Here is a 23262-nt window from a genome sequence, read left to right on the forward strand (position 1 = left end):
GTCGGTCCGACGTCGGCGGGACCTCGGCTGGACGTCGGTACATGCGGGCGTACCCGCCGTCCAGCCGACGTCGGGCCGAGGTCTAGGCTCCAGCCGACGCCGGGCCGAGTCTCGGCCCGACGTCGGGCCGGCGTCGGCATGTTTACTGAGCTACTACCTACTACTCTGCTACCTACCCTATAGGTTTGCCCCCCCCACGCGCTCAAGATCCGCCAGTGCTGAGAGCAGTGAGGTTCTGTGTTTTGTGTAGGACCCTAGACCCCCCCCCCCCCCCACGGTATATAGTCCCCCCATCTCAAAACCATGGACGAAGGTTCTCCTTCATCCATGTCAAAACTACTGTGACGGATCCTCAATCCTGCCTTGGCGGATCCGCTACACGGATCCCCCGTCGTGGGTTGTCGCTCCGCAGTTGCCTAGCAACCTGTCGTTACCAGGATAATATATTAAAACATGCTATCGAACAGCGGTTTCGCAATGCACGCGATGCGCGCAGCGCACGTGCACACGGGCACAACACACGGGTAGGTAATTGCAAGATACCTGTAAGAAACGGTAATTGCAAGTAATCTTGGGCAATTGCAAGGTGATTGCACGGGTAATTAATATCTGTAAGAATCTTCGGTAATTATACACACTAATGGATGCCAAGTCTCCATTGGTGTTAGTATTTCTGCATTTTTGGTGAGTTTTGTCTTGCGTAGTTTGCATGTTTTTATTTAATTAAAATGCACTGGCAGTACTTACCTACAAACCAGTTTGGGTCAAATCACTCTTTTGCACCCTAGGCTCAAAAGGTAGTGGTAGAGCAGACATCACACGAAGGTTTTCCAACCAAGGAGAGGCGCCATACCAATACACGGAGGTGCTTCTTTCTAGGAAAGCCTAAATAAACCTAACCTAACCTAACCTACAACCTACAAACCTACCCCACAACCTACAAACCTACAGCGCCTCTCCTCGGGTGGAAAACCTTCGTGTGACGTCTGCACTACTAATGGCGGCTCAAAATTGAATAAAAACCACATCATACTGTCACAAACCATGTATCAACCTAGAAAATTGTTTTTACAATCATTTAATGCTAAAAAGATCAGGTATGGCCTTCAGGTCACTAACAAACTCCAATTACCTTGGTATTTTCTTTAAAAGGAAATACGGCTCACTTTCCCGAAATAAGTTTTTTCAATGGATTCATGATTGTTTTATGCCCAAAATTTCAGCAATTGTGCTCATCTATTGTTCAAGCCATTTTCCTATTAATAATAATTTAAGGAAACCTCCCTTTCACACCAGTAGTATAATACCCCCTCAAATTTTATACAAAAGCCAGATTTTTGCCCAAAAATGTATGAACACTGGTCAGAGGGCCATGAATTTGAGTCCCACGAAGAACAGTCACTAGCTGCATCAGTGTCCCCCCCCTCCCACGCTTGAAGAAAGAAGGGGCACTAACAGTGTGTTCCACCATCACTTTTGGACCCAGCTTCAGTCATCCCTGAGCATATGGGGTAGGGTCCTTTGAACTTTGAAGCATAGGAGGAATGGGGTCAGGGGTGTGGTGAGGGAGTGCACTGTGACCCTTGATTTGCCAGAAAGGTGACAAAAGTGAAGTGTCCCCTTAAATTTTTATGCAAAACAGTCAGAGTTTTGCTCAAAGATTTATGAATAGGGTCAATGTAAGTTGTAGGCTGGTACTTACTGGTAGGTTGTAGGCTAGTACCTGTAGGTAAGGTTAGATCAGGTTAGATTATGTTTTTATCTTCATTTGGACTTCTACACTTTTACTGCTTGAGCCATGCATGCAGAATTTCAGGCATGCCTACTCCATACAATGTTGATGTTAATATCTGATTCATCAAGTTATTTGGATTTGGGGAAAATGAAATGAACATGCTCAATTGTTGCAGACAAGATTACTTTACTACTCGTTGCAGACAAGATTACTGGTTGCAGAGTCATGGTATAGACTCTGCCAGTGTATACACAGCCATTCTTTGTTCAGCTTTCACTGCTGAACTTTATTCTCCCATTGGACATGCTAGCTATAGTCTGTTCCACCATGAACTTTTGGCCAAAATTCTGTCATTAATCCTCTTTGCTCAATAATTTGCATCTTTAAATGTAAGAGCTATATTTACATGTTTATGTACTGCTTTCAGCATGGCACTTTAACTGCAAGCTTGATATGGAAGACCAGACATGGCATGGCATGGATCCCAGGACAACCAATGACGAAAACTGAGATGATCATTAGATTGATGGTCTTCAAGTCTGGAATTATGGTGGAAAAATGGCTAATAGAAGCCTTTCAATGAACCAATTTTTTTTCAGACTAGTTTACATATAGTTCTGGGAAAATTCTTCAATATCCATCTTGGATCCATCATCCCAGATTATCCCTCAAGATCCATCCCTCAAGATCCATTTCAGATCCATGAGCCTGGATCATGGATTTGTCCCTTAAGACCCATCCCTCAAGATCCATCCCTTAACACCCATCTCGGATCCTGGATCATGGATCCGAGAATCGAGATATATGTAGATTTTGAGGGATTTTCGCAGAACTGTCAACTCTGAAGAAAAGCAGAATAGTTTGCTCATTGAGAGCCTTCTATTAGCCATGTTTTCCACCAACCCAAGCTTGAAGACCGTCAATCTAAGGGCCATTTCAGTTTTCATGATTGGTTGTCCTGGGATCCTTGCCAATGCCATATCTGTGAAAAACTGTAATAGCTATTGCACAAACTGCAGTGTCCTATCATTCAATACAGGGTGTCTCAAAAAATCGTTGACATATTTCCCATGCCAATAAAGCATATAGAACCAGCCAAAAATCTAAAGTTTTGGTGTCTGTGTGTACACTAAACAAATATGCATGCTTTGACAACTGATTCGGAAGGTTGGAAACCAAACCCTTTGATGTATCTCCAAAAATATTTGCCAATACCGATTTTCGTCGCTCCGTCAGCTACCGGAGGCTGATAAAAGGTTACCAGCTTTCAAGCTCTTGTAGGAGAATCTCCTGCAGTTTCTGCGTCGTATTTAGGTTTGACGAGCTCCCCGGCAACATCCGCTTCTCCCTGAAAGCCGACAGCTTGCATCGATACCATCCGTGAGTATTTTGTAGGTCTTCTCTGGCGCTAACTCCTTCATGAATGACTGGCGCCGACCTCCCAAGCACCATTTTTCTTTTCAAAACAGCCCCATTCCTGAACAAATGGGAAGTGCCAGGGGTAAATTTTTCGCAGCATATCGTAGTAGAATGTGTCGGCCATCTGTTTCTTAGACATATTTTGCAAATTTTGCAAATCCCAAACGCTCGTCATTCCCCATGCCAAGACCTTTGCTGGGTTCCGGAGTGTTTTCCTCAGGAGAGGTTCTGCTTTGTAAACGGCCAAAACCTGCCCATCGTGCGGTTTTGTCCGGATTTTGTGTGTAAATGAAAGCTATTTGCTCCAGATCTGACTCTTGAAACTTCGTTGGATAAAACTTTACATTAATTGACACTTTTGGAGGGTCACTTCTCCTCGGCATTGACGATTTTCGTGTTATTTTCCCCCAAAATTTAGCGTTATAGATATGATAAACAATTTTGAATGATACTTTGTCTTTGTTTTATGATGACCTGCAATTTTTGAAACTGGGTAACCTCTGTCTGTGAGCTCTTCTAGTCAGTTTTCAATAGTTAGGACTGCATTTTCAGCTGCTTTCCGGAGCACGAGTCTGCTGCCGTAAAAGGGTCGTTTAAAATGCTGTTGGTCTCGCTTGGTTTTGTCCTTCAAAAACTTTAGCCACCGTTTTTGTTAGATAATCATCATGTTGTACTCATCCTCGCCGACACTTTGCCATGTGTCATTTCCGACCTAACCATTCCCATTACTCATGAAGCAGAGAGTTTCTCAGCCGACCCGATTTTGCGACCTCCATTTTCATGCCTGATCCATGGTTAGAGGTGAACCCTTTTTGTGAGCTCATGAAGGGTCGAATGCGCTTGAAAACAATTAACCCTATTAGTGGCAGGGGGGTTGTTTTTATCCACCCCTCAGGTTTTTCGGGAATATCTCCGAAACCGCTGAAGCTACGATGCTGAAATTTTCTGACTTTTCCTAAAACTAAATTGGGCACATTCCCTGAAAATTTCAAGTTAATAACTTCACCAGGGGCGGCCCCAGAGCACTGGGAATTGGGGGGTCCTATTCGTGAAGCGAGTCATTTGGGCGAAGATCACGATGCTGCACCAGTTTTACGAACAGTGAATAAAAGGTATCATGTGATAACATATACAGTTATTGTGCATCCTCTTTTGACACGTTTTTGCTATAATAGGCGGATCCAGGCGTCCAAAAAGGGGGGTTATGTTTTACCTCCCAACATAGGTGCCCTGACACCGCCGATGCATTACCAATACAATTTTAGTCGTTCTCTCATAAGAAAATTATAACATAACAAGACCATTACTACCCTTTTTAGAAACAGTACCAACAAAAACCTTATTTACTATACTTTTTGTGTACCCCCAATCTCAATGATCTGTATCCGCCTATGATTTTTGAAAATGCATATTTTTAGGATCCATGTGAATTCCTGGTTCATTCTCTATCGATCGGCAAAAGTTGCGTTAAGATTGGTTCAGAAACCTGGCCGTGATAAACAGTCTAAAATGTATCTGCAATTTGCCCGTTTTTACCCCCCTCTACCCCCCCCTATTGACATTTTTTAATTTTTATTTTTTAGAAATGTAGATCACGTTGAGCGAAATCGAATGCCGTTTGAATTTTGAAAATCGGCCCGTTAGATCTCGAGATATCAAGGGGGGGTCGTAAACAGCCCCCCCCCCCTGCCACTAATAGGGGGTAGCCAGGAGCCTGCCACTAATAGGGTTAAACTGCTTGAGGAAGGTTGTTACCGATGCCCATGCAAAATTTCAACTGTTAATTTCTTGTTGATTCAGAATTATTGACAAAAAAGTTAAAGCATGGCTGGTACCTGGCAACGAACTTTTGAGACACCCTGTATGTATGTACCTACATCCAGTGACTGACCCTTTATTGCCTTTTTACTGGTGAACCAAGGAGTGAATTCAACAGGACCACACTTGGGGCATGATCTGCTCCTCCCTTTAAAAGTTAAGAAAATTGTAGAATCTTGTTGGGGAGTATGCCCAATGCCCATTGCCCATGCAGCATCCAGTAACACCTCTCTAGAGATATGGAAGATGCATGAGTAACTGGTATGGGAGCTGCATTACTTATTCAAATAAACTTTTCTTTGAAAGCATGTAAGAAATGGCACTTTTAAAAAAATCATCACCTTTGCAATAACATTCCCCTTTGATACCGATAATATGATAGCTGGGTCATGACATAATCTTGGGGATATTCATGACAAACCAGTACCTGCACTAAATTATAGCATTCCGTTTTTAAAGTAAAATCAGTCTAACTGCCGTCTGCCAGAGTTGAAAAGCAAACAATGTTTTAGGTGATCTGAATGACCATGCCCCTGCGCGTTAACTCTTCCATCGTGGGCCGTGTGTTGCCGACGGTACCTAGGGATTTGGCCGGGGATATGCAAGGGAGGGAGAGGAGGGGGAGCACATCAGGGGAATGTGCCAGAAGAGTGTCTGTTATTTGGACGCACAGCGAACAGCGGGCTGCGGTCCCGACATTGTTTGCAGCTGGCTGCTGTTCGGTGCTCGATGCATGGATACTGCCGGCGGCCGGCAGGGATGGTCTGCCACTGGTCAGAGGAGCCGCAGCTAGTTAAGTTCAGTTAGTGGGACGTACCGTATCCTGCTATATTGGCACGGTGTGCTTGGACTTTGTGTCCGGACAACGCGGGATTTCGGAGTGAGTGGTCAAGACCAGCGCAGCAAGCGTTCGTTTTGCCAGTCCGTTAATTGAAAACATTAACAATATTTTGTGTTTAATAATCCGCTTTAAGAACGTTAACTTAGTACCTACTGCTTCGGACGTTGGCCCGACATTTTCCCCAGGAGGTGCAGGCTGGAGGTCGCAAAACATATCGCCTCTTTCAGTCACCTCATCCCTCGTATAGGCAAGGAAGTAGGGGTCTCCGGACCTTGTTATACTGGTGACCAGCGTTATACTTGGAGTCAACGTCCAGGTGACTGACTAGGTACAAATTTTTCTACCATCATTCCATCGTGTTGGATTTACCAGACTCGTACCCGGAGCCGGAACAAACACGATAAGTGAACGGTAGCGTGAGTCAGCTGTGTCTGTGACGGTGCAGTGGCGCCGCCTGCACCGATGTTCGCCTTTCGTCTCGGAGTTTTGGCGGCGCCCAGTCAGGTGGGGCTAGTGCGGCCGCCGGCCGGTCCGTGCGCATTGGTGTTGGACACTGTCACCGGCCCCTTGGACAACGTTTTATAAATGGTTTTGTCTTATAATTTATTATGCTGCTACCGTGTCCAACCCGCAATGAGCATTCACTGTGCTTTTAGTTGCCGTGTGCAATGGAAGACCTGATGCTTCATACTGGTGGGCTTACTTTTTTACCCTGGGAAAGGGGATAGTGGGGTGTTTTTGCTCTCCTACGACGTCCGAATTATTGATATTGTTCGCCCCTAGAAAACTTCGGATGGAAAATGGAGGAGTTAATTTACATCATACAAACACGTATAAAGGAGCAAATTCGATGAGTTGTATTAGAACGTAGAGGTTTTGGGAGAATGCCCCACGGTGTTCATTACTCCCTTGCCACTCCCACAAGGTTGCATGATCCCTCAATCCCAATCACTTAGTGCCAGAAGTCAAGTGTCTAAACTGTAGTCCCTACAGTCAGAGGTGTCTATTTATCTGTTACAACTAAATCGCCATTTCTCCTGCAGATTTCTGACTCTGAAATAGAAGGGACGATCTCAGTAAGCTAGATCGCTTCACGCGTTCGTAAAGGATGGCAGAGAAGAAAGCAAAGAAACGTAAGAAGCTGGCACCGAGCGAAGATGTCGGCGATGATCCTCCGGCAAAGGCGGGTAAGACTTCGGACACAGCCACAGGTGACGCCCAGACGCTGGCCGGCGCTGTGCCGATCCCGGACAATATGCTCAAAAAGCAGACCGACGCCCAGAAGGAAAAACAGAAAAAGATCGCTGAAGCAAACAAGGCTCTGAAACGGGAAAAGCGCAAGAACAGGGTAAAAAAGAACAAGCCGCAAATGACGCCCGATCAGTCACCTGCTGCGGTTAAGAAGACCACGCCCGAGTATGCAATCAGCTACGTCACTCAGTGGAAGGAAGATAAGTCCAACTGGAAGTTCCAAACGCTGGTGCAATCATGGATTCTACAGAATCTATTGGACGACACCAAAGTGAGTACTCAGAGTAGTGAAGTCTTTAATTTGCATCATCAGGTGACCTCTAGATGCCAGAAATAATATGTTTGTACTGATTCTGCTGCATGACATGCCGCAGCATTACTGCTTGACATGCCAGTACCATACAGCTTTTCATATTGGTATTGCAACTTATCGTTTCCACAGATATTGAAATTAATTTGAGTTGTTCTCTGATAGTTTTGACTTTTGGGCTATTTAAGATTTATAAAAAAAAAACTTGTCTTAGCCTGAAGGTATTGATATTGACAAATGTCGTTATTCGCACACACGCAAAAAAAAAATATTGACGAGTCTATTCAGGCTGTACCCATAAAAATGTCGTAATCTGGAGCCGACATCCTCTGCCAATGCTATTCGTTTTTCCAGTGGTAGGCACTTCGAAACTCTCATCGATAGCGATTATCGAAGTCGTTATCGACGATAACGTTTTTGAAGTTTATCGTCATTGATTATCGTTGTCGATGTAGCGTTATCGAGGTCCCCGTTTTGGTCAATCGATAACGATAACTTCATCAAATGCGACGCAAGCGTATTAAAGGGAATAGTTCACCCTCAACATCATGGGGTTTTGAACTGAGATAGCAGCTTTGTAGATTGAGCGCGGGAAAAAAGCTATTTGGAACGTCTTTCGGCACAACAAGCTCTGTCGCCAAAGATATTCAAGTTTTTCGAGGAACGCTTCCTTATTTAAGGAATATTTAAGGGACTAGATATTATTTAGAAACTTATTACCTTCAGATATTTAAGTCTTTCGATTTCTTTCTTTTTTGAAGTTATCGTTATCGTTAGCGCGTTATCGAAGTGACCGTTTTGGTTATCGAGTTATCGTTATTGAAGTCACCGACCTCGAAAAAGGTTATCGAATTATCGTTATTGAAGTCTCGGTCAAGTTACGAGTGCCCACCACTGGACTTGTTACTACCCAATTTCTGACCATTATTGTCTTACCCCCGCCGTCTCCGCTGTGCACTCCATCTAACCTGCCCGCGGCGGCCCGGCAGATCAGCAAGGCCGACTTTCCGCTGGTGCTCGAGTACGCGGTGTCGGTGCGCGGGGCCGCCCGCGGCCGGCTGGCCGACGAGATGCGAGCTGTGGTAGAGGCGCGCGACCGGTGGCCGTCGCTGCGCGCAGAGGGACAGACGCGCGAACAGGCGCGCGAGGCCATCGGCAGGGACAAGCCCACCAAACGGGCGTACCGGCGCGCGCGCAGTGTGCTCCAGAGCCTGGACGATGACGAGTGAGGTAACTGTGTGTGTTGGGGAGGGGGGGGGGGGAGATGATTGTCTGCTCGGCGAGCAGTTGGAGAGTGATTTGGGGTTTGAGCACAGGGAGAATTGTGAGAAAGGGTTGCGGGTATGAGAGTGGAGCTCCTTTTAATGTTGGTTTTGATGTGGGGGCTGCAGCGTGAAGACATGGGGTGCGATGCTGTCATGACTTTATTTGAAGTGTTGCCATTGTTTGTCGCGCTCACCGTTATTTGACATGTGTTGTTGACGACTGCGTCTCGCTGGTCACCCAATTCATCTGAGCAGAGACGGAAGACCATCAATACGATGATTTCGGATGATTTTGTCATACCTTCGATAGTTGTTGGCCTCGTGGCGGGCTACCGCCGTGCGGGATGAAAGGACTCCGTATTTGGAGCGCGGCTCGCCAGTAAGTCAGCAGCGACTGCCGGCGCAGTCACATTCTTACAATGAGCGTTTCGTCATCGCTGATGTGGCCACAGCTTTGTTGCGCACAATCTGCTGATAGCGCAGCTCGGTATGGTGATTCCCGTCCACTGTCTTTCGGACAGTTAGGACGGCGGCCGACTGACGAGCTTTATCGACTGTCGACCGGTGTCTCCAGGAATGTGCGACTGTTTCCTGGCATTGAGGTCAGATGGATGGACGTCTCGGAACTATGAACCACTGGGCGGGCGCTGCACTAGTCTTGGGGTGAGTCATTGTCTCACCACTGAGACAACTACCTCTGGTACTTCAGTATTTTCTTTAGTTTTCTTTTGAGCTTGGCAGCTCCCTCGGCTGTCATATAATAGTAGTTTTTCGTCTATCGGTGCACGTCGCACTGCTCAGGGTATGATCCAACGACACGGATGCATCGATAGAACATAGGAATGTTTTATTACAACGCGGCTCTTGTTTACGAAAAAGTGCATGCTCACTGGGCTGGAGGTGGAGGTCTGTTGAGGTCTATTTATTCTCATTCCAATCTAGTTACATACCGATTACCGACATCTCCAATCAATCTGAAGATGCCACGAATGATTTGAAATATAACTGTATTGAGATATTAATGGGTTCAAAGCAATTATATACCATGGCTGAGCAGATGACCCAGGGACGTTGGTTCGCGTTGGTTTGCTTCCTAAAACATAATGTTAACCCTCGCCGGCACAGGCCATTTTGAGTCCGACGGCACAAGGGGTTTGTTGGTACCACGTTGGTACACACAGAAAAATATTGACACCGTTAGCGGTGTAATTGCACAGTACATATCTGAGCACTTGAGGAAAGTTAATTTAGTCCCTTCCCCGCTTAAATTACTCGCGCTTCTAAATGAACACCAGGAAGAAGGTAATAGAACACTGTTAGGAGGGTTGGGTGTTTTACTACATGTAGCAAAACACCCAACCCTCCTAACAGTGTTCTATTACCTTCTTCCTGGTGTTCATTTAGAAGCGCGAGTAATTTAAGCGGGGAAGGGACTAAATTAACTTTCCTCAAGTGCTCAGATATGTACTGTGCAATTACACCGCTAACGGTGTTAATATTTTTCTGTGTGTACATTACATACGACCCCCCCCCCCAGGCCTGCGGAGTCGATGGATTTTCGGCGACTCCGACTCCGACTCCGACTCCGGCTTTCAAAAACCAGCTCCGACTCCGACTCCGGGCAGAATTGTCGACTCCGACCGACTCCAACTCCCGACTCCGACTCCGCAGACCTAGCAGGGCTGCGGAGTCGACAGATTTTCGGTGACTCCGACTCCGACTCCGGCTCGGGTTTCTAAAATCGACTCCGACTCCGACTCCGACTCCGGTCATAACTGTCGACTCCGACCGACTCCGACTCCGACTCCGACTCCGCAGCCCTGCCCCCCTCGCGTTTGGCCCCTGATGGAGCTAGAGCTTCGCGGAAAAAACGAGCGTGTTGCCCGTCACGAGAGCAAGCCAATGATACCCAATTTTAAGGTCCTAGGTCATTGGTTGACCTTCCAGGTCAGGTCAATGGCCCAAAAATCGGGAATATCGGGACCTGTTAGAAAGTCGTTAAGTGTGGCTGCGAAGGGGTTTTCCGGGGTGCTGATCACGAATATCGTGTTAGTTTTGATCACAGATGATGTCGTTAAGCGTTTACACCAGGTCGGGTCAGGTCAGGTCAGGTCAACCGGTAGGGGTCGTGACGGGTATTCGTAATACTGTAGGAGTTCCCTACAGCCGCGCACACCTGCTGCGCATGTGTCGGTGCGCCATTGCTTATGTATTCGTATACTCGTATATCCGCGCACACACGCTGCGCATGTCGCATGTTACTAGATAGACCGTCTAGCGCATGCGCGTAGTTTTTGTATACCGTCAAACGTCCGTGTGTGCTGTACATTAGTAAAATCTGAAATTTTGTAAATACACACTTCTCTACTCATCAAACCAAGGCTTTGGAGGAAGACGGAAGACGAGGAAGCGAGGGCAACATGAAGAGCCCTGGTGGCTGACGAGTGCTCGGAAAGGAACACGTTTCCCGATCACCACGATCGGATGACTGTAAACTGGGACGACCGTCTCTCTCCCTAAGTTTACACTGGTGACCCCGACGTGATCCGGACTACTCGTGGACCACACCATGGAGTCGAGCGATGCCACCCGGCAGCACACCGCTCCTCCCGCAACCAGCTTCAGCTCGCCGGCACCCGAACCCGAGGCAGCAGGTCGGCTCACAGCCCTGCTAGCCACCATCGCGACCCTCATCGTCCGAGTACAGCAAATGGAGGCCACCCAGCGTCGACTCAAAGGCGCAGCATCGCAACTTGGCCGAAGCCAGCATCAACGACGCCATGAAAACCGCCCTCTAAAGCCAGCGCATCCGTCAACCTACGAGATCTGCTGGTACCACCAGCGCTTCGGTGCCAGAGCGCGTCGCTGCAAAGCGCCGTGCAGTTTCTCCCACCGCAACAAAGGTCGACATCGCAGCCGTCAGACGCCTCGCCCGTCACGCCCTCCGACGCCGACGTACCCAGACAGCTCTGTCTGCTGGTACCACCAGCGTTTCGGCAACAAGGCCCGCCGCTGCGAACCTCCGTGCAGCCGGGCAAAAGCATCTGCCGCCGCAACACTTCTCTTCGTGCGGAACACGAAGACTGCCAAGCAGCACCAGATCGACGCTGACGCCTCACTCAGCGCATCTCCTCGTGGCAACCTACCGAAGCGACCGACGCCGACGCCAGCTCCACCCAACAAGCAACCGGTAGCCGCCAGCGCGCCAACCAGCAACATCGACCACTGCAAGCCTGCGTCTCCGGAAGAGACGCCACACCAGCCTACGCAGCAGTCTCCTGCCTCTGCGACTCTGCCACCACTAGCTGCCAAGTCGGACAGCATGGAGCTGCTGCCGCAAGACACGCCGCCTGCAGAACGCCCATCTCCAAGGGCAGCAACACCGGAACCAGCTCCGCTGCGATCCATCCTGCGCTCGCGCCCCGATCGCGAAGTACGGCCTCCAGACCGATCTCGACGCGTCGCGTTCGCGACCCGTCTAGGGAGGGGGTAGTGTAGGAGTTCCCTACAGCCGCGCACACCTGCTGCGCATGTGTCGGTGCGCCATTGCTTATGTATTCGTATACTCGTATATCCGCGCACACACGCTGCGCATGTCGCATGTTACTAGATAGACCGTCTAGCGCATGCGCGTAGTTTTTGTATACCGTCAAACGTCCGTGTGTGCTGTACATTAGTAAAATCTGAAATTTTGTAAATACACACTTCTCTACTCATCAAACCAAGGCTTTGGAGGAAGACGGAAGACGAGGAAGCGAGGGCAACATGAAGAGCCCTGGTGGCTGACGAGTGCTCGGAAAGGAACACGTTTCCCGATCACCACGATCGGATGACTGTAAACTGGGACGACCGTCTCTCTCCCTAAGTTTACAATACGTGTCAACCGCCTCTGACAGCTTCGTAACATGTTACGAAGGCACCAAAACTACTTCGTAAATGTTCAAATGGTTGCTAAATTCGAATTCAGCTCCAAAAACTAGCCTAGAAACATGTAAAACTCGAAAAAGTGAACCGAGGTCACCCGAGGTCAATGACCTGACCTGACCTTCAGGTGACCTTGACACCCACCTTAATGTATGAGAGCAACATTAAATCACATGTTTGAACGTTTGAAACCACGAAAAAATTGCAAACGTGCGGCTAATGAGAGCCGACATACGCCGAATCGCAATTTCGGCCAAACATGGTCACGGAAAAGAGGTCACAGGTCAAAGGTCATTGGGGTCAGGGTCATGAAATTTTAAGGGTAGGTGTAAAATTGATCAATGCGAGGGTACTGAAAGTTTCGTTGCGATCGGCCGCTTTTACGCGAGCTATTCGCGAAAAACCTTAGGGGGGTTGCATCAATCCCCCCCGGCCTGTGCCGGCAAGGGTTAATAAGCGAAATACTATAAGACTGTAGCCAGCGATCCTTGAACATTGTGCTGCTCTTTGACCCAAATGTGTACCTACTTTTATCAGCCATTCATTTGGCGTTATGATTGGCACATAGCTCACTTTTCCGCGTAGGTAGGTACCCCAGGACCAGACTGATTAGCGAACAGTAATTTCGCAAGTCAGAACGAGAATATGATCATTGATATGCGTATGCTGTCATGATTTCCGCAATTCGCTAACAACACTGGGCATTGCGCATGAACTGGCCGGGCAACAGTCAGCCAGTCGGTAGGTGATGACGTCACGCCGGAGCTGTGACGTCACCGGACGGGGGCGGCGGAGAGAGTGACCGAGGGCGGGTCCGCCCCCGCCCTAAAGCGCTCCTCTGCCGGCCTGAGGGCGACGATAAACGACTGATCTGCTCGAGCCGGCCGAGCGCCTGAGGCAGCGGCTGGAGCTGTGCAGGCGGCACGTGTCGTGGGAGGGGAGGGCCGGGGGACTGGACGGGACCGTTTGGGGGAGGGTCATGACCGACACGGGTTTATGACCAACTCAGCCGACCAAGGAGACATTGCAATTTATTTAACCCACGCTTGGTGACGCGGTGGGAGGGAGGAGGGGGCTTATCCGCATTTCCATAAGTTTTCCGCAATCGTCTAAAAAGTTCCATGGTTTTCGGTGTACTTTATGATGCATCTTTTGCGTACAAATTATCATGATGCTGCTATAAGGTGTTGCTTATGTCATAGACCCGGGAACAGGGGGGCAGCGGGGGCGCTTGCCCCCCCCCCCCCCCACACACCTTGGGAGCCGAGGGGGCGGCGCCCCCTCAACTCAACATTGAGGCAGCGAGAAAAGATCTTTCCTCCCTTTTCCGGACTTCTGTTTACCCGCTCCGGGTGTGATGGAGGGGTGTGGGGCAATCAGTGCACTGCCGTGGCGCCCTCGGAGGGCCGGTATGGGATTAAAGCTCAGGGACACTAAGGGCTTGTGTGGTGCCTTCGGTTATCGGTAGCACCCTCGGAATCACCGGCGTAGGGCCCTCAGGGCCGCCGGTAAGGGGCCTTTAGAGGCACCGGTGTGGGGCCGCCATGCAGGTGCCGGTGTGGGCGCTCAGAGGTGCAAGTGTGATTCTCTCAGAGGCGTCGATGAGGATCCTTACAGGCGTTGCTGTGGACTCTAATAGACGCTGGTGTGGAGCCGTTACAGACGGGTGTGGGGCCTTTAGAGCTGCTGACGCGAACTCTCTACAAGCCGGCAGGGGGTCTCAGTGACCGGCAAGGGGTCCTTAGGCCGGCAGAAGAAGTCCTGTGGGGTCCAATTAGAGACCGGCATGGTACTGTCAGACGCCGGTGGGGCCCTCAGAGTCACCGGTGTGGGACCCTCAAAAGTCACCAGAGTGGGTGGCCTTTAGATGCACAGGTGTTGGTTGGGTCCTCAGAGCCGCCGATATAGGGCTTTAATAGGCACTGGTGTAGGCACTCAGAGTTGGGGGGTGTGAAACCCTCATTTTTCTCTGATGATTTTTTGTGATTTTTTCTCTTAGAGACACCGGTGTGGGCCCTCATAGGCGTCGACGAGGGCCCCACAGTTGCCGTTATGGGGCCCTCAGAAAAATAAGTGTGGGACCATCACAGGCGGGAAATGCCCCTAGAACTGGCCCCTCATAGGCCGGTAAGACCTCTCAGAGGGCAGTAACGGGCCTTTGGAGACCACCGAGGTACCCTTAAAAGCCGCAAGAGGCCCTCAGAAGCCGGCGTGGGGCCCTTATGGAGATCTTAGTGTGGCTATTTAGGGCCCAAGAGGTGCTCTAACGAGCCCCATGGGGCCATTCCGAGTAGAAATATGGCCATCGTTAACCCTCAGCGGTCAAATGGTGCCGCAGGGGCCCTCGGACCCGAGGGTCCCTTTTATCCCGATGTGGGGGGGGGATGTGGGGGCAAGTACGTGTCCCTTAGACCCCTAGCTACTCTACTGTTTCATATGCATCATGTCAGGCATTTTAGGCTCGCCTCCCCCCCCCCCCCAACTTGAAAATCGTTCCCGGGCCCCTGGCTTATGTTGTTTCTATGCGAACCGTTGAAGTCTTCATAAAATTGCCGGTGTTATTAAAGTTACAGGTATGTGTTGTTGCAGTCCCCTGTCTTACGTTGTTGGTTTCCACTGGAGCCTTCACAAGGCTGTGGTTATGTGGGAAGTTGCAGTCTCTGGCCTTCGCCTTGGACTGTTATATGTGAATCGTTTAAGTCTTCACGGAGCTGCTGGTGTTATGGTCATGTGTACTGTTGCAGTCTCCGATTTTATTTAAGTAGTTGCCTACGTACCTATCCTATATTGAACTGCTCTCGCAGCAATCTTACGCAGAAAAGTGCGTACGATTGATGCAAGTGTGATTGCTGTTTTATGTAAACCGTTTTAGCCCGTATAAAGCTGCTGAGATGTGTTACGGTCATGTGTGCTGTTGTAGTCTCCAGTCTTTTCATGTGAGCTGTAAAAGTCCGGAGCTGCTGGTATTATGGTAATATGTGCTATTGCGGTCTCCGGTTGTAAGGTTGTTGTGGACAGTTGCGGTCTCAACAAAGCTAATGGTGTTACGCTTGTCTGAATTGTTGCAGTCTCCGATCTTAGACTGGTTTGTGAACCGTGTATCTAAGTCTACGGACCTGCTGGTGTTATGGCCATGTGTGCTGTTGCAGTCTCCGGTGTTGAGCCCTCCTGCGAATCGCTGGAGTCTTTTCAAGGCTGCTGGTGTTACGGTTATGTGTACTGCTACAGTCTCCGGTCTGAGACTGTTTTCTTAGTCTTAGTTTTTACCATGCTTCAGGTGTTTTCGTTATGTGTGCTGTTGCAGTCTCCGGTCTTTTTATGTGAATCGTTTGAATCTTCACGCAGCTGCTGGTGTTATGGCTGTGTGTGCCATTGCAGTCTCTAGCATTGGGCTGTCTTTCTTTGAATCGTTGGAGTCTTCAAGGTGCTTCTGGCTTTATCGTTATATCACGAAGTGCTGGGGGACGGGGGCATAAAGTTGCTCCCCCTTTACGTTTTGCGTGCTATTTCCGAAACCTGATAGATATGAACTTGAAATTTGGTATAGCTTCAAATGTAGGTATATCTGTCACATTTGAGAAAAGTTTGGTGGTTTCAGCTCTTAAGTCGACGTCGCAGTGACCTGTGACATCATAAAGTTTTGTCGTTTTCCGATATGAAGCGGTTCTGATGTCACTGAGCATGAAACATAACGGTACCTTTGAACTTAACAACACCTGCTGTCATCTAATTTCACACTTAGTTCCTGACCAGATATCGGTCCCATAAATTCGGTCCTGTATAGCAGGTAAGTTGTAAGCGAAACCAAGAAACGTCAATCCAACTATAATTGGATTTCTCGCCTCACTGTGACGTTATTTAAAATCGCATCCGATTGAATTCAGGCTTCTGACGTCACTGTGACGTCATTTCAAATGGGATCGTCACCAAATTTTGACACAACCACGGATGCCTATTCAATAATATGTGTGCAAAGTTTCGCTTCCCTACCTCCACGCGTTACGACGATCTATATCGTCGGAGTCGGAGAAGTAGGTAAAGGGGACAACAAGTTGCACCCCTTTCCCACCCCATGCAGCGGCTGACCGGTCGCGTGGCGCGGGGGCCCAGCGCCCAGCGGCCGCCGAGCTATGTGTGCTGTTGCAGTCCCCAGTCTTCAACTGTTTTCTGTGAATCGTTCGAGTCTTCACAGGGCTGCTGAGTGTTGGTGTTATTGTTATGTGTGCTGTTGCAGTCCCCAGTCTTCAACTGTTTTCTGTGAATCGTTCGAGTCTTCACAGGGCTGCTGAGTGTTGGTGTTATTGTTATGTGTGCTGTTGCAGTCTCCAGTCTCAAACTGTTTTCTGTGAATCGTTAAAGGCTTTCTTTACAGTGCTGTTGGTGTTAAAATTATGTGTGCTGTAGCGGTCTCCGGCCTTTATATGTGAATCATTCGAAGCTTTTCCCATACATGCAACATTGCACGTTTAAATCGAGAAAGCCAGGCATTAAAATGGCACGTGCATTATACTGCACTTTTGAAACATACGAGAAGTCAATGCTGATTGGTTTCCGAGACATGCAGGAAAATATGTTTTCCTGCACCTTTCGACGTTTTCCTGCACCCCTCGACGTTTTCCTGCACCTCTCAAATGTATGACGTCATTATGAATGACGTCACATCATAAAGTTGAAGGGTGTCATTTTGCTCCTTATAACTTCATTTTATCTATCGTCCATTTTATTTGAGTGGCTTATGATATACCTACCTACATTGTGTTTGATGCAAGGATTTTATTATTTGTCATGAATAAAGTGAAACATCACCATATAAAACTTAAACTTTGACGCTATTTCGCAACAAACCAAAGCCACGAAAGACTCAACAAGGTTGAAATTGGGGCGTTTTGGTTCCTCCAAAAAATTTGCAACGCTTCCATGCTACGCATGTATGGGAACTAGCTTCCTGCGTTCCTGCCCTGAGCTGAGAGAATTTAATGTTGTCACCTCGTATTTTAATCGAAAGTACCTCGGGCCTACCGGCCCTCGGTACTTTCAATTAAAAAACTCGGTGACACCATTAAATTTTCCCAGCCCCGGGCAGGAATGTATTAACGCTCATGTGTAGGTACCATCAAAAGAAATAAAAGAAGTTCAGCTACAAACACTGTTTGCTTCGTTGTACTACTGAGCTCTGAGATCTATGTTATAGGTAATTCTTTAATGAAATTTCTCGTAAACATGTAGCTTGTTAACATTCTGCGGTTAATGTCTTTAGTAAGCATGGTACACAGGCATGCATAGAATTGGATCGTCAAAACATTGATATTAGACATTCAACTACAATTGCTTTTGTCACCATATTGAACGATAAGTAGCTTCAAATATGAGACAAAAATGAGACCAACTGGTTCACCGACCCAATGCCAAGGGTACGTCCGGAGCACGTCCCGCGAACGTCCGCGCACGCCGCGGCTACGTCGGTTGTAGAGAAAGTGCGCCCGACTGTGGGCCGTACCCGGATCGGGCCCACGCCTCTGCCGCCGCCGCGGCGGCCAGCAGTTTCTCCCGGCCCCACTCAGCTCAGTTCATGACGGACGGTGACCGATTGCGGGCGGTGACTCGGTCGCGCGAGTTCTGCTCACCGGGGTGAGGAGAGCGTGCACAGACGCGGATACGGGCACGCTGAGAGTTGGAAGATACGAGACGAGGGCAGTGCCGGAGCTGTTCGAGGAAACGAGACGAGAAGACTTTTGATTGAAAACCGTTGACAATAATCTGCGAGGACTGAACTGTTCACCCCTACAGTGCTGCGCCGGCAGTGGAACTGAGTAGCGTGCTGCAGTAGCGGACTGATACCGGGCCCTGCGAACTGTGGGAGGACTGTGAATACAGCGGCCATCTGCGGTCAGTGCCGTGTTTCGGAGTCGGTGCGCCGTCTGACTCTGCTCGACACCGCCGGTCGGACGGGAATGGGTGCGGCAGTTTGCGGTCTGCTGCTGCTGCTGCTCGCCGCGGCGACCGGCGCACCCCAGCAGCGACAAGAGCGGCTCGTGTTCTCACCGAGCCGGCGCGCCAACACCGAGAGCTTCCCGTTCACTTCCATCGGGGAGCTGCCGCTGTCATCCACACCTTCTCCAGTCCTCGAGACAGCCGACCAGTTCCAGTTTCCGTCCTCTGTCGGAGACAGCCCGCTCCAGCCAGCCGCGGACGAGGATGGCCAACTCATATTCCCCTCTCCTACCGCGGACGGCCCCCTCCTGCAGCCTCTCCCGGCTGACGGGACCGATGGGCTCCAATTCCAGGCGTCCAACACGGCGGGCGACTCACTGAGGGCCTCCTCTGGGCGGCTCATCTTCAGCCCGGAGCGGCTCATTTTCTCGGCCTCCCGGCGCCGCGCCGGCCCTCCGCCGTCGCCGTCTCCTCTGGCTTCTCCGCCGTCTCCAGCCCCATCTCCCCTGGCATTCCCGGCTCCCCAAGCATCCCCGCGGGCTCCTCTGGCATCTCCGCCGTCTCCCCTGGCATTCCCGGCTCCCCAAGCTTCCCCGCCGTCTCCTCTGGCATTTGCGTCTCCCCAAGCATCCCCGCCGTCTCCTCTGGCATTCCCGGCTCCCCAAGTTTCCCCGCCATCCCCGTCTCCACCATTCCTCCCTCCGCCGGTCCCGTCCCCACCGCCGCAGGCCGAGGATGGGATGGCGCACCTGCAGGAGTACCTGCAGCAGGTGCGGCTGACGCAGGCGGCTGGTCGCTCCCAGCAGACACTGCGAGCGGCGGCGGCGGCGCGTACCGGCCCCCGGCCGCGGGTCGGGCCGCGCACACCTGAGGCCGTGGCGGCGAACCCGGACGCAGCGACGGCCCCGCGTGGAGGCGCCGGTCTCGGCGGGGGTCTGCCGGTGGCCGATGAGCGACTGCCCGTCCGTCCGCGAGTCGCAGACTTCACCCCTCGGGACAGGGAGTCCGAGGCGCAGGACTGGAGCTCCAATCTGCTGGACTCGGCGGCCAGGGCTGGTCTCCGCTCGCCGGGAGCGGCGCTGGACGACGCGGGGCCGGCGGACGAGCCCTACTGGTCCGACCTGCCCAGCTTCACCGGCTCGCCGGAGCCGCCTGCCGCTGAGGAAGCAGAGGACACGGTGTGGGGCGGCGCCATGCGGAAGGAGGAGCTGTTCTACCACGGACCGCTGCCGCAGGAAGTTCAGTCAGACACTGAGCCGTTCAGCCCGCGGCCAGGGGAGCGTCCCGGCTCGTTCAGCCCCTCGCCGGTGGAGGAGCCCGACTCCTACAGTCCGCGGCCGCTCTCTGCGTCCGCTCAGCTGCTGGAGGAGGTGGAGGCCGTCCCGAAGGACAAACGCCAGGGGAGGCGGCTCGGCGCGCCCCCCGCCCGCCAGCCAGAGTACCTGGCCGACCTGCTGCGGCTCGGCACGGACTTTGTGTACCTTCCCGGACTGAGTGGGCTGAACGTCGAGCTGGGAACCGAACCCCAGACGGCGGGTCGGGCGGACGGCGCGGCCGCGGCTCCGGCCGTCACCGAGCTCTCCAGCCGACAGTCCGATAAAGGTCCCGACGTGGTGTACGTCTACATCGTGCGCGGTGACGGCCAGACCCTGGATCTGTACGCGACCGATGGCCGGCGGTCGGCGGCCACTGGGGAGCCCGAGGGCGGGTCCGGGCGGCGACGGACCGCGGCAGTGGTCGCTGACGAAGACGGTGAACTGGTGGATTACTTAGGTACAGAGGCGGATGCCGAACTGAATGAGATTGAGACCACCACAGAGGACTTGGAGGGCGCCGCCGACGGCTCGACGTCCCATCTGCTCTCAGTGGTGGACGAGCGGGGAGACAGAGGCACAGCAGGATTGTCAGGTCTCGGCACGGAGAGAGGAGAAGGGCAAACCCTGACGCCACGAGGCGGAAATGTAAACAAGGAAGAAGAGGGTGAAATCAAATCGGTCTACTTTGATCCAGCAAATCAGTTTCTAACGAGTCACGAAGAAGCAAATAAAGTATCTGTTGAGAATGAACTCGTTAAGCTCGCTAACGTCGACGACGTCAGCTCGTCATCCGAGGATCTGTCCCTGGAAGAGCGCGGAATTTTCTTCTTTCCGGGTAACGTCATCCACTCATTTGGCATCGCTCCAAGCTCGGCAGGTGAGGTGCGGCGCCGGCAGCGACTCATGGTTTGTTTTACGACCGCCGCGACAGCCTTTCTCTCTGCTTAAATGGAGTGATATCGGCCGCGTAGCGATGGTTGCCTTAGAACGGGTTCGATTGTCAATGTTGATATTCCGCTGCAATCCGTAGGACGGCCTAGTCGGTTTGCACTGCTGTCTCCAAACAGGAGATACCACCGGCAAAGCGTGTCAATGCCGGAGATAGGCGCCGATATGGATTCGAATACCGATTCATAAATGCAAAGCTACATAAATCTGGCCTTGCAAAACGGCATGGACTGATCGTAATGGTATGCCAGGGAGCTAAAGTCCTTGAGAGGGTCGTCAAAACAGAATAGATAGTGAGCGTAGAGCGTCGTCCATCTGACCATCGCATGCTATCACACAGCCGAACAGTAAGCCGCTGATCACGACTCCCGGCTGGAGGTCGCGCCTTGTAACTCGTGTCATCTTTTGGCAGTGTTCATGTCTCTTCTCGCTCTCGGGGCAGTGTGACCACCCCCGGAGTGCCCCCCCCCCACCCCACCCCCGGGGTGACCTCGTCCCAGAGTGTGACCTACTCCCTTCCCGCAGGTTCGCCGGTGGTCGTGTCCATCCCCCGGCCCGGTGTGCCGTCCGTTCTGAGCAGCGTCAACCAGTCCACGCCGATCGCCGAGCTGCTCACACCACCCGACCAGCCTCTGCAGACGCTGGCGGCGGCGGCGGCGGCCACTCCCGTGGACAGGCAGGACACGGCCGAGCTGCTGGCGGTCCCCTCGCCGCCACCGCCCCCGCCCACGGCCGCCCCCGCCCCGACGGTGCGGCCGCTCACCGGCCGGCCGGTGATATTCACCGAGAGTCCGCCGGTCGGCGACTCACTGCTGGCCGGCCTGACCGGCGCCCGCCCGCAGTTCGTGTTCCCGGGCGGCTCCTCAGCTACTCCGGTCCAGGGCGCGGGGGACGCGGACGCCCCGTTCCGGTTCCCGTTCCCGGAGCCGGACCGGGAGGTGCTCGATACCTCCTCGGAGCGGCCGCTGCTGTTCTCCTCGGGCCGGCCGCCGGCGGTGACGGAGGAGCGGACCGAGCGGCCGCCGGCGGTCTCCGTCCCCTCAGACGGCGGCCAGTGCCGCCCGGAGCCGGACTGCGCGCTGCTGAGCCGGCGCCGACGCGGCTGCTCGGCCAGCGCCGACTGCCCGGCGCCGCAGCGCTGCTGTTTCAGCCAGTGTCTGGGCGTGTCCGTGTGCCAGGAGGGCACGTTCAGGGAGCGGCTGGCCGGCCTGGCGGCGCTGGCCGACGTGGTGGTGCCCTGAGACGCGCCGCCCGACCGCGGGACGCGCGCAGAGACCGACACTGTGATGGCTGTTACGCGAGATACCGGCCGACGGGAGGCCGACCAAGCAGCTAGTTCACTAACGTTTGTACGTTCACTTGTTCACAAGTAGCTGTTATAACAATGTGAACAAGGAGAACCATGATGTTGTTATCTTAGGGTCACTACTCACTAGTCCTTAAAGACCAATTTTAGCTGCTAAGTGCTAACACTAGGCAGATATTTTCGTTATGCCGAAGACAGGCAGCATATTGAAAACCTTTCAACCGCGCGTAGCTTAGCTGTTTAGTTTAGGTTTGCCGTGCGCTGGGGTATTGAACTCCCACACAGATTATAGACAAATGGATGCTGAAAGGCACTGTTACTCTCAGACACAACTAACCATCTCCGATGAGAGCCGGGTGCCACTGTGTACTGTAACGCTAAATCGTGCGCTGGTCGATCGATAATTGTTGCGCAAGGACGTTATTCAGCCGACGTGGGTGTACTTGACCGATGTTTTACGATGTGATAGACCCACTGATACGTGCAACCCATCTGTGTGTCATCTTCGTGGGCCATGCTGAATCTACGAATTAGCATACACCAGAGAGTGAGGCAATGCCGCGCACTGTGCGGTGGTTCCAGGAGATAGATGAACCATTGGGAAGACATTTCGATGTTACTGTTATTTTTTCTCTAAGATAGATGCTGTATTAGTTTGTCATTAACAATGATATTGAAACGATCCATCAACGTGTGTTCAGTGCTGGTTATGTATGTACAGTCTCCGCTGGCTATATTTGCTTTTATTTGTGTCGCCACGCTACTCTTATAGTCACTCTGATCAGTCTTGTTATCAGTTTCGATGTTGAACTGCTTCCCGCATCGTGCGATACTCATTGGTTTGATGAGACTTACGATTCCCGGACAACATAAAGTTTTCACTGATCGATGCGGAATAACAATTCACTGAACAATGCGGAAGTCCTAACTTTAATTGATGGAGTGGGTTTTACCGAGTGAGTGATGTTTTTTGGCTTTGGTACATACCAGGACATAGAACCCTTCCATGTTTTCACAATGCATTCGTTTCGAGCTGAGGTCTAGCACTAATGACTTTGACCTACCCAATGAGTACCTTTTCAGGGTTGTGCTAAAACGGTATGTCTTTACGGCCACACATCAATATAAATTAAACGGCATTACGTCTATATGCTCATGGCACAAACATGACCAGTGACCACGCTGATCAAATACTATA

General features: G+C 51.3%; 1 protein-coding gene across 5 annotated transcripts; it reads left to right on the forward strand.

The window, feature by feature from the left end:
* The first annotated feature begins 354 nt into the window (after positions 1-354).
* LOC122391780 (uncharacterized protein C7orf50 homolog) lies at positions 355-8929 on the forward strand. Of its 5 annotated transcripts, none has more exons than XM_043386023.1 (3): positions 355-524; positions 6857-7335; positions 8364-8929. In XM_043386023.1, the coding sequence occupies exons 2-3, from the start codon at positions 6922-6924 to the stop codon at positions 8601-8603; spliced, it is 654 nt and encodes a 217-aa protein (XP_043241958.1). In that variant the 5' UTR covers positions 355-524; positions 6857-6921; the 3' UTR covers positions 8604-8929. The 5 variants fall into 5 exon arrangements, with proteins under 5 accessions (XP_043241958.1, XP_043241957.1, XP_043241956.1 ...); XM_043386022.1 differs by having other exon boundaries at positions 502-684; XM_043386021.1 differs by lacking the exon at positions 355-524 and adding an exon at positions 967-984.
* Positions 8930-23262: the final 14333 nt, after the last annotated feature.

This window comes from Amphibalanus amphitrite, unplaced genomic scaffold, assembly GCF_019059575.1.
Source record: "Amphibalanus amphitrite isolate SeventyFive unplaced genomic scaffold, NRLGWU_Aamphi_draft 000454F_arrow, whole genome shotgun sequence".
In the NCBI taxonomy this organism is placed as follows: Eukaryota; Metazoa; Arthropoda; class Thecostraca; order Balanomorpha; family Balanidae; genus Amphibalanus; species Amphibalanus amphitrite.

Bases quoted from the DNA above. Each gene is read 5' to 3' on its own strand.
- LOC122391780 (XM_043386023.1), top strand. From the start codon at position 6,922: ATGGCAGAGAAGAAAGCAAAGAAACGTAAGAAGCTGGCACCGAGCGAA. The intron at 7,336-8,363 runs GTGAGTACTCAG...GCGGCCCGGCAG, and splicing joins ATCTATTGGACGACACCAAA to ATCAGCAAGGCCGACTTTCC.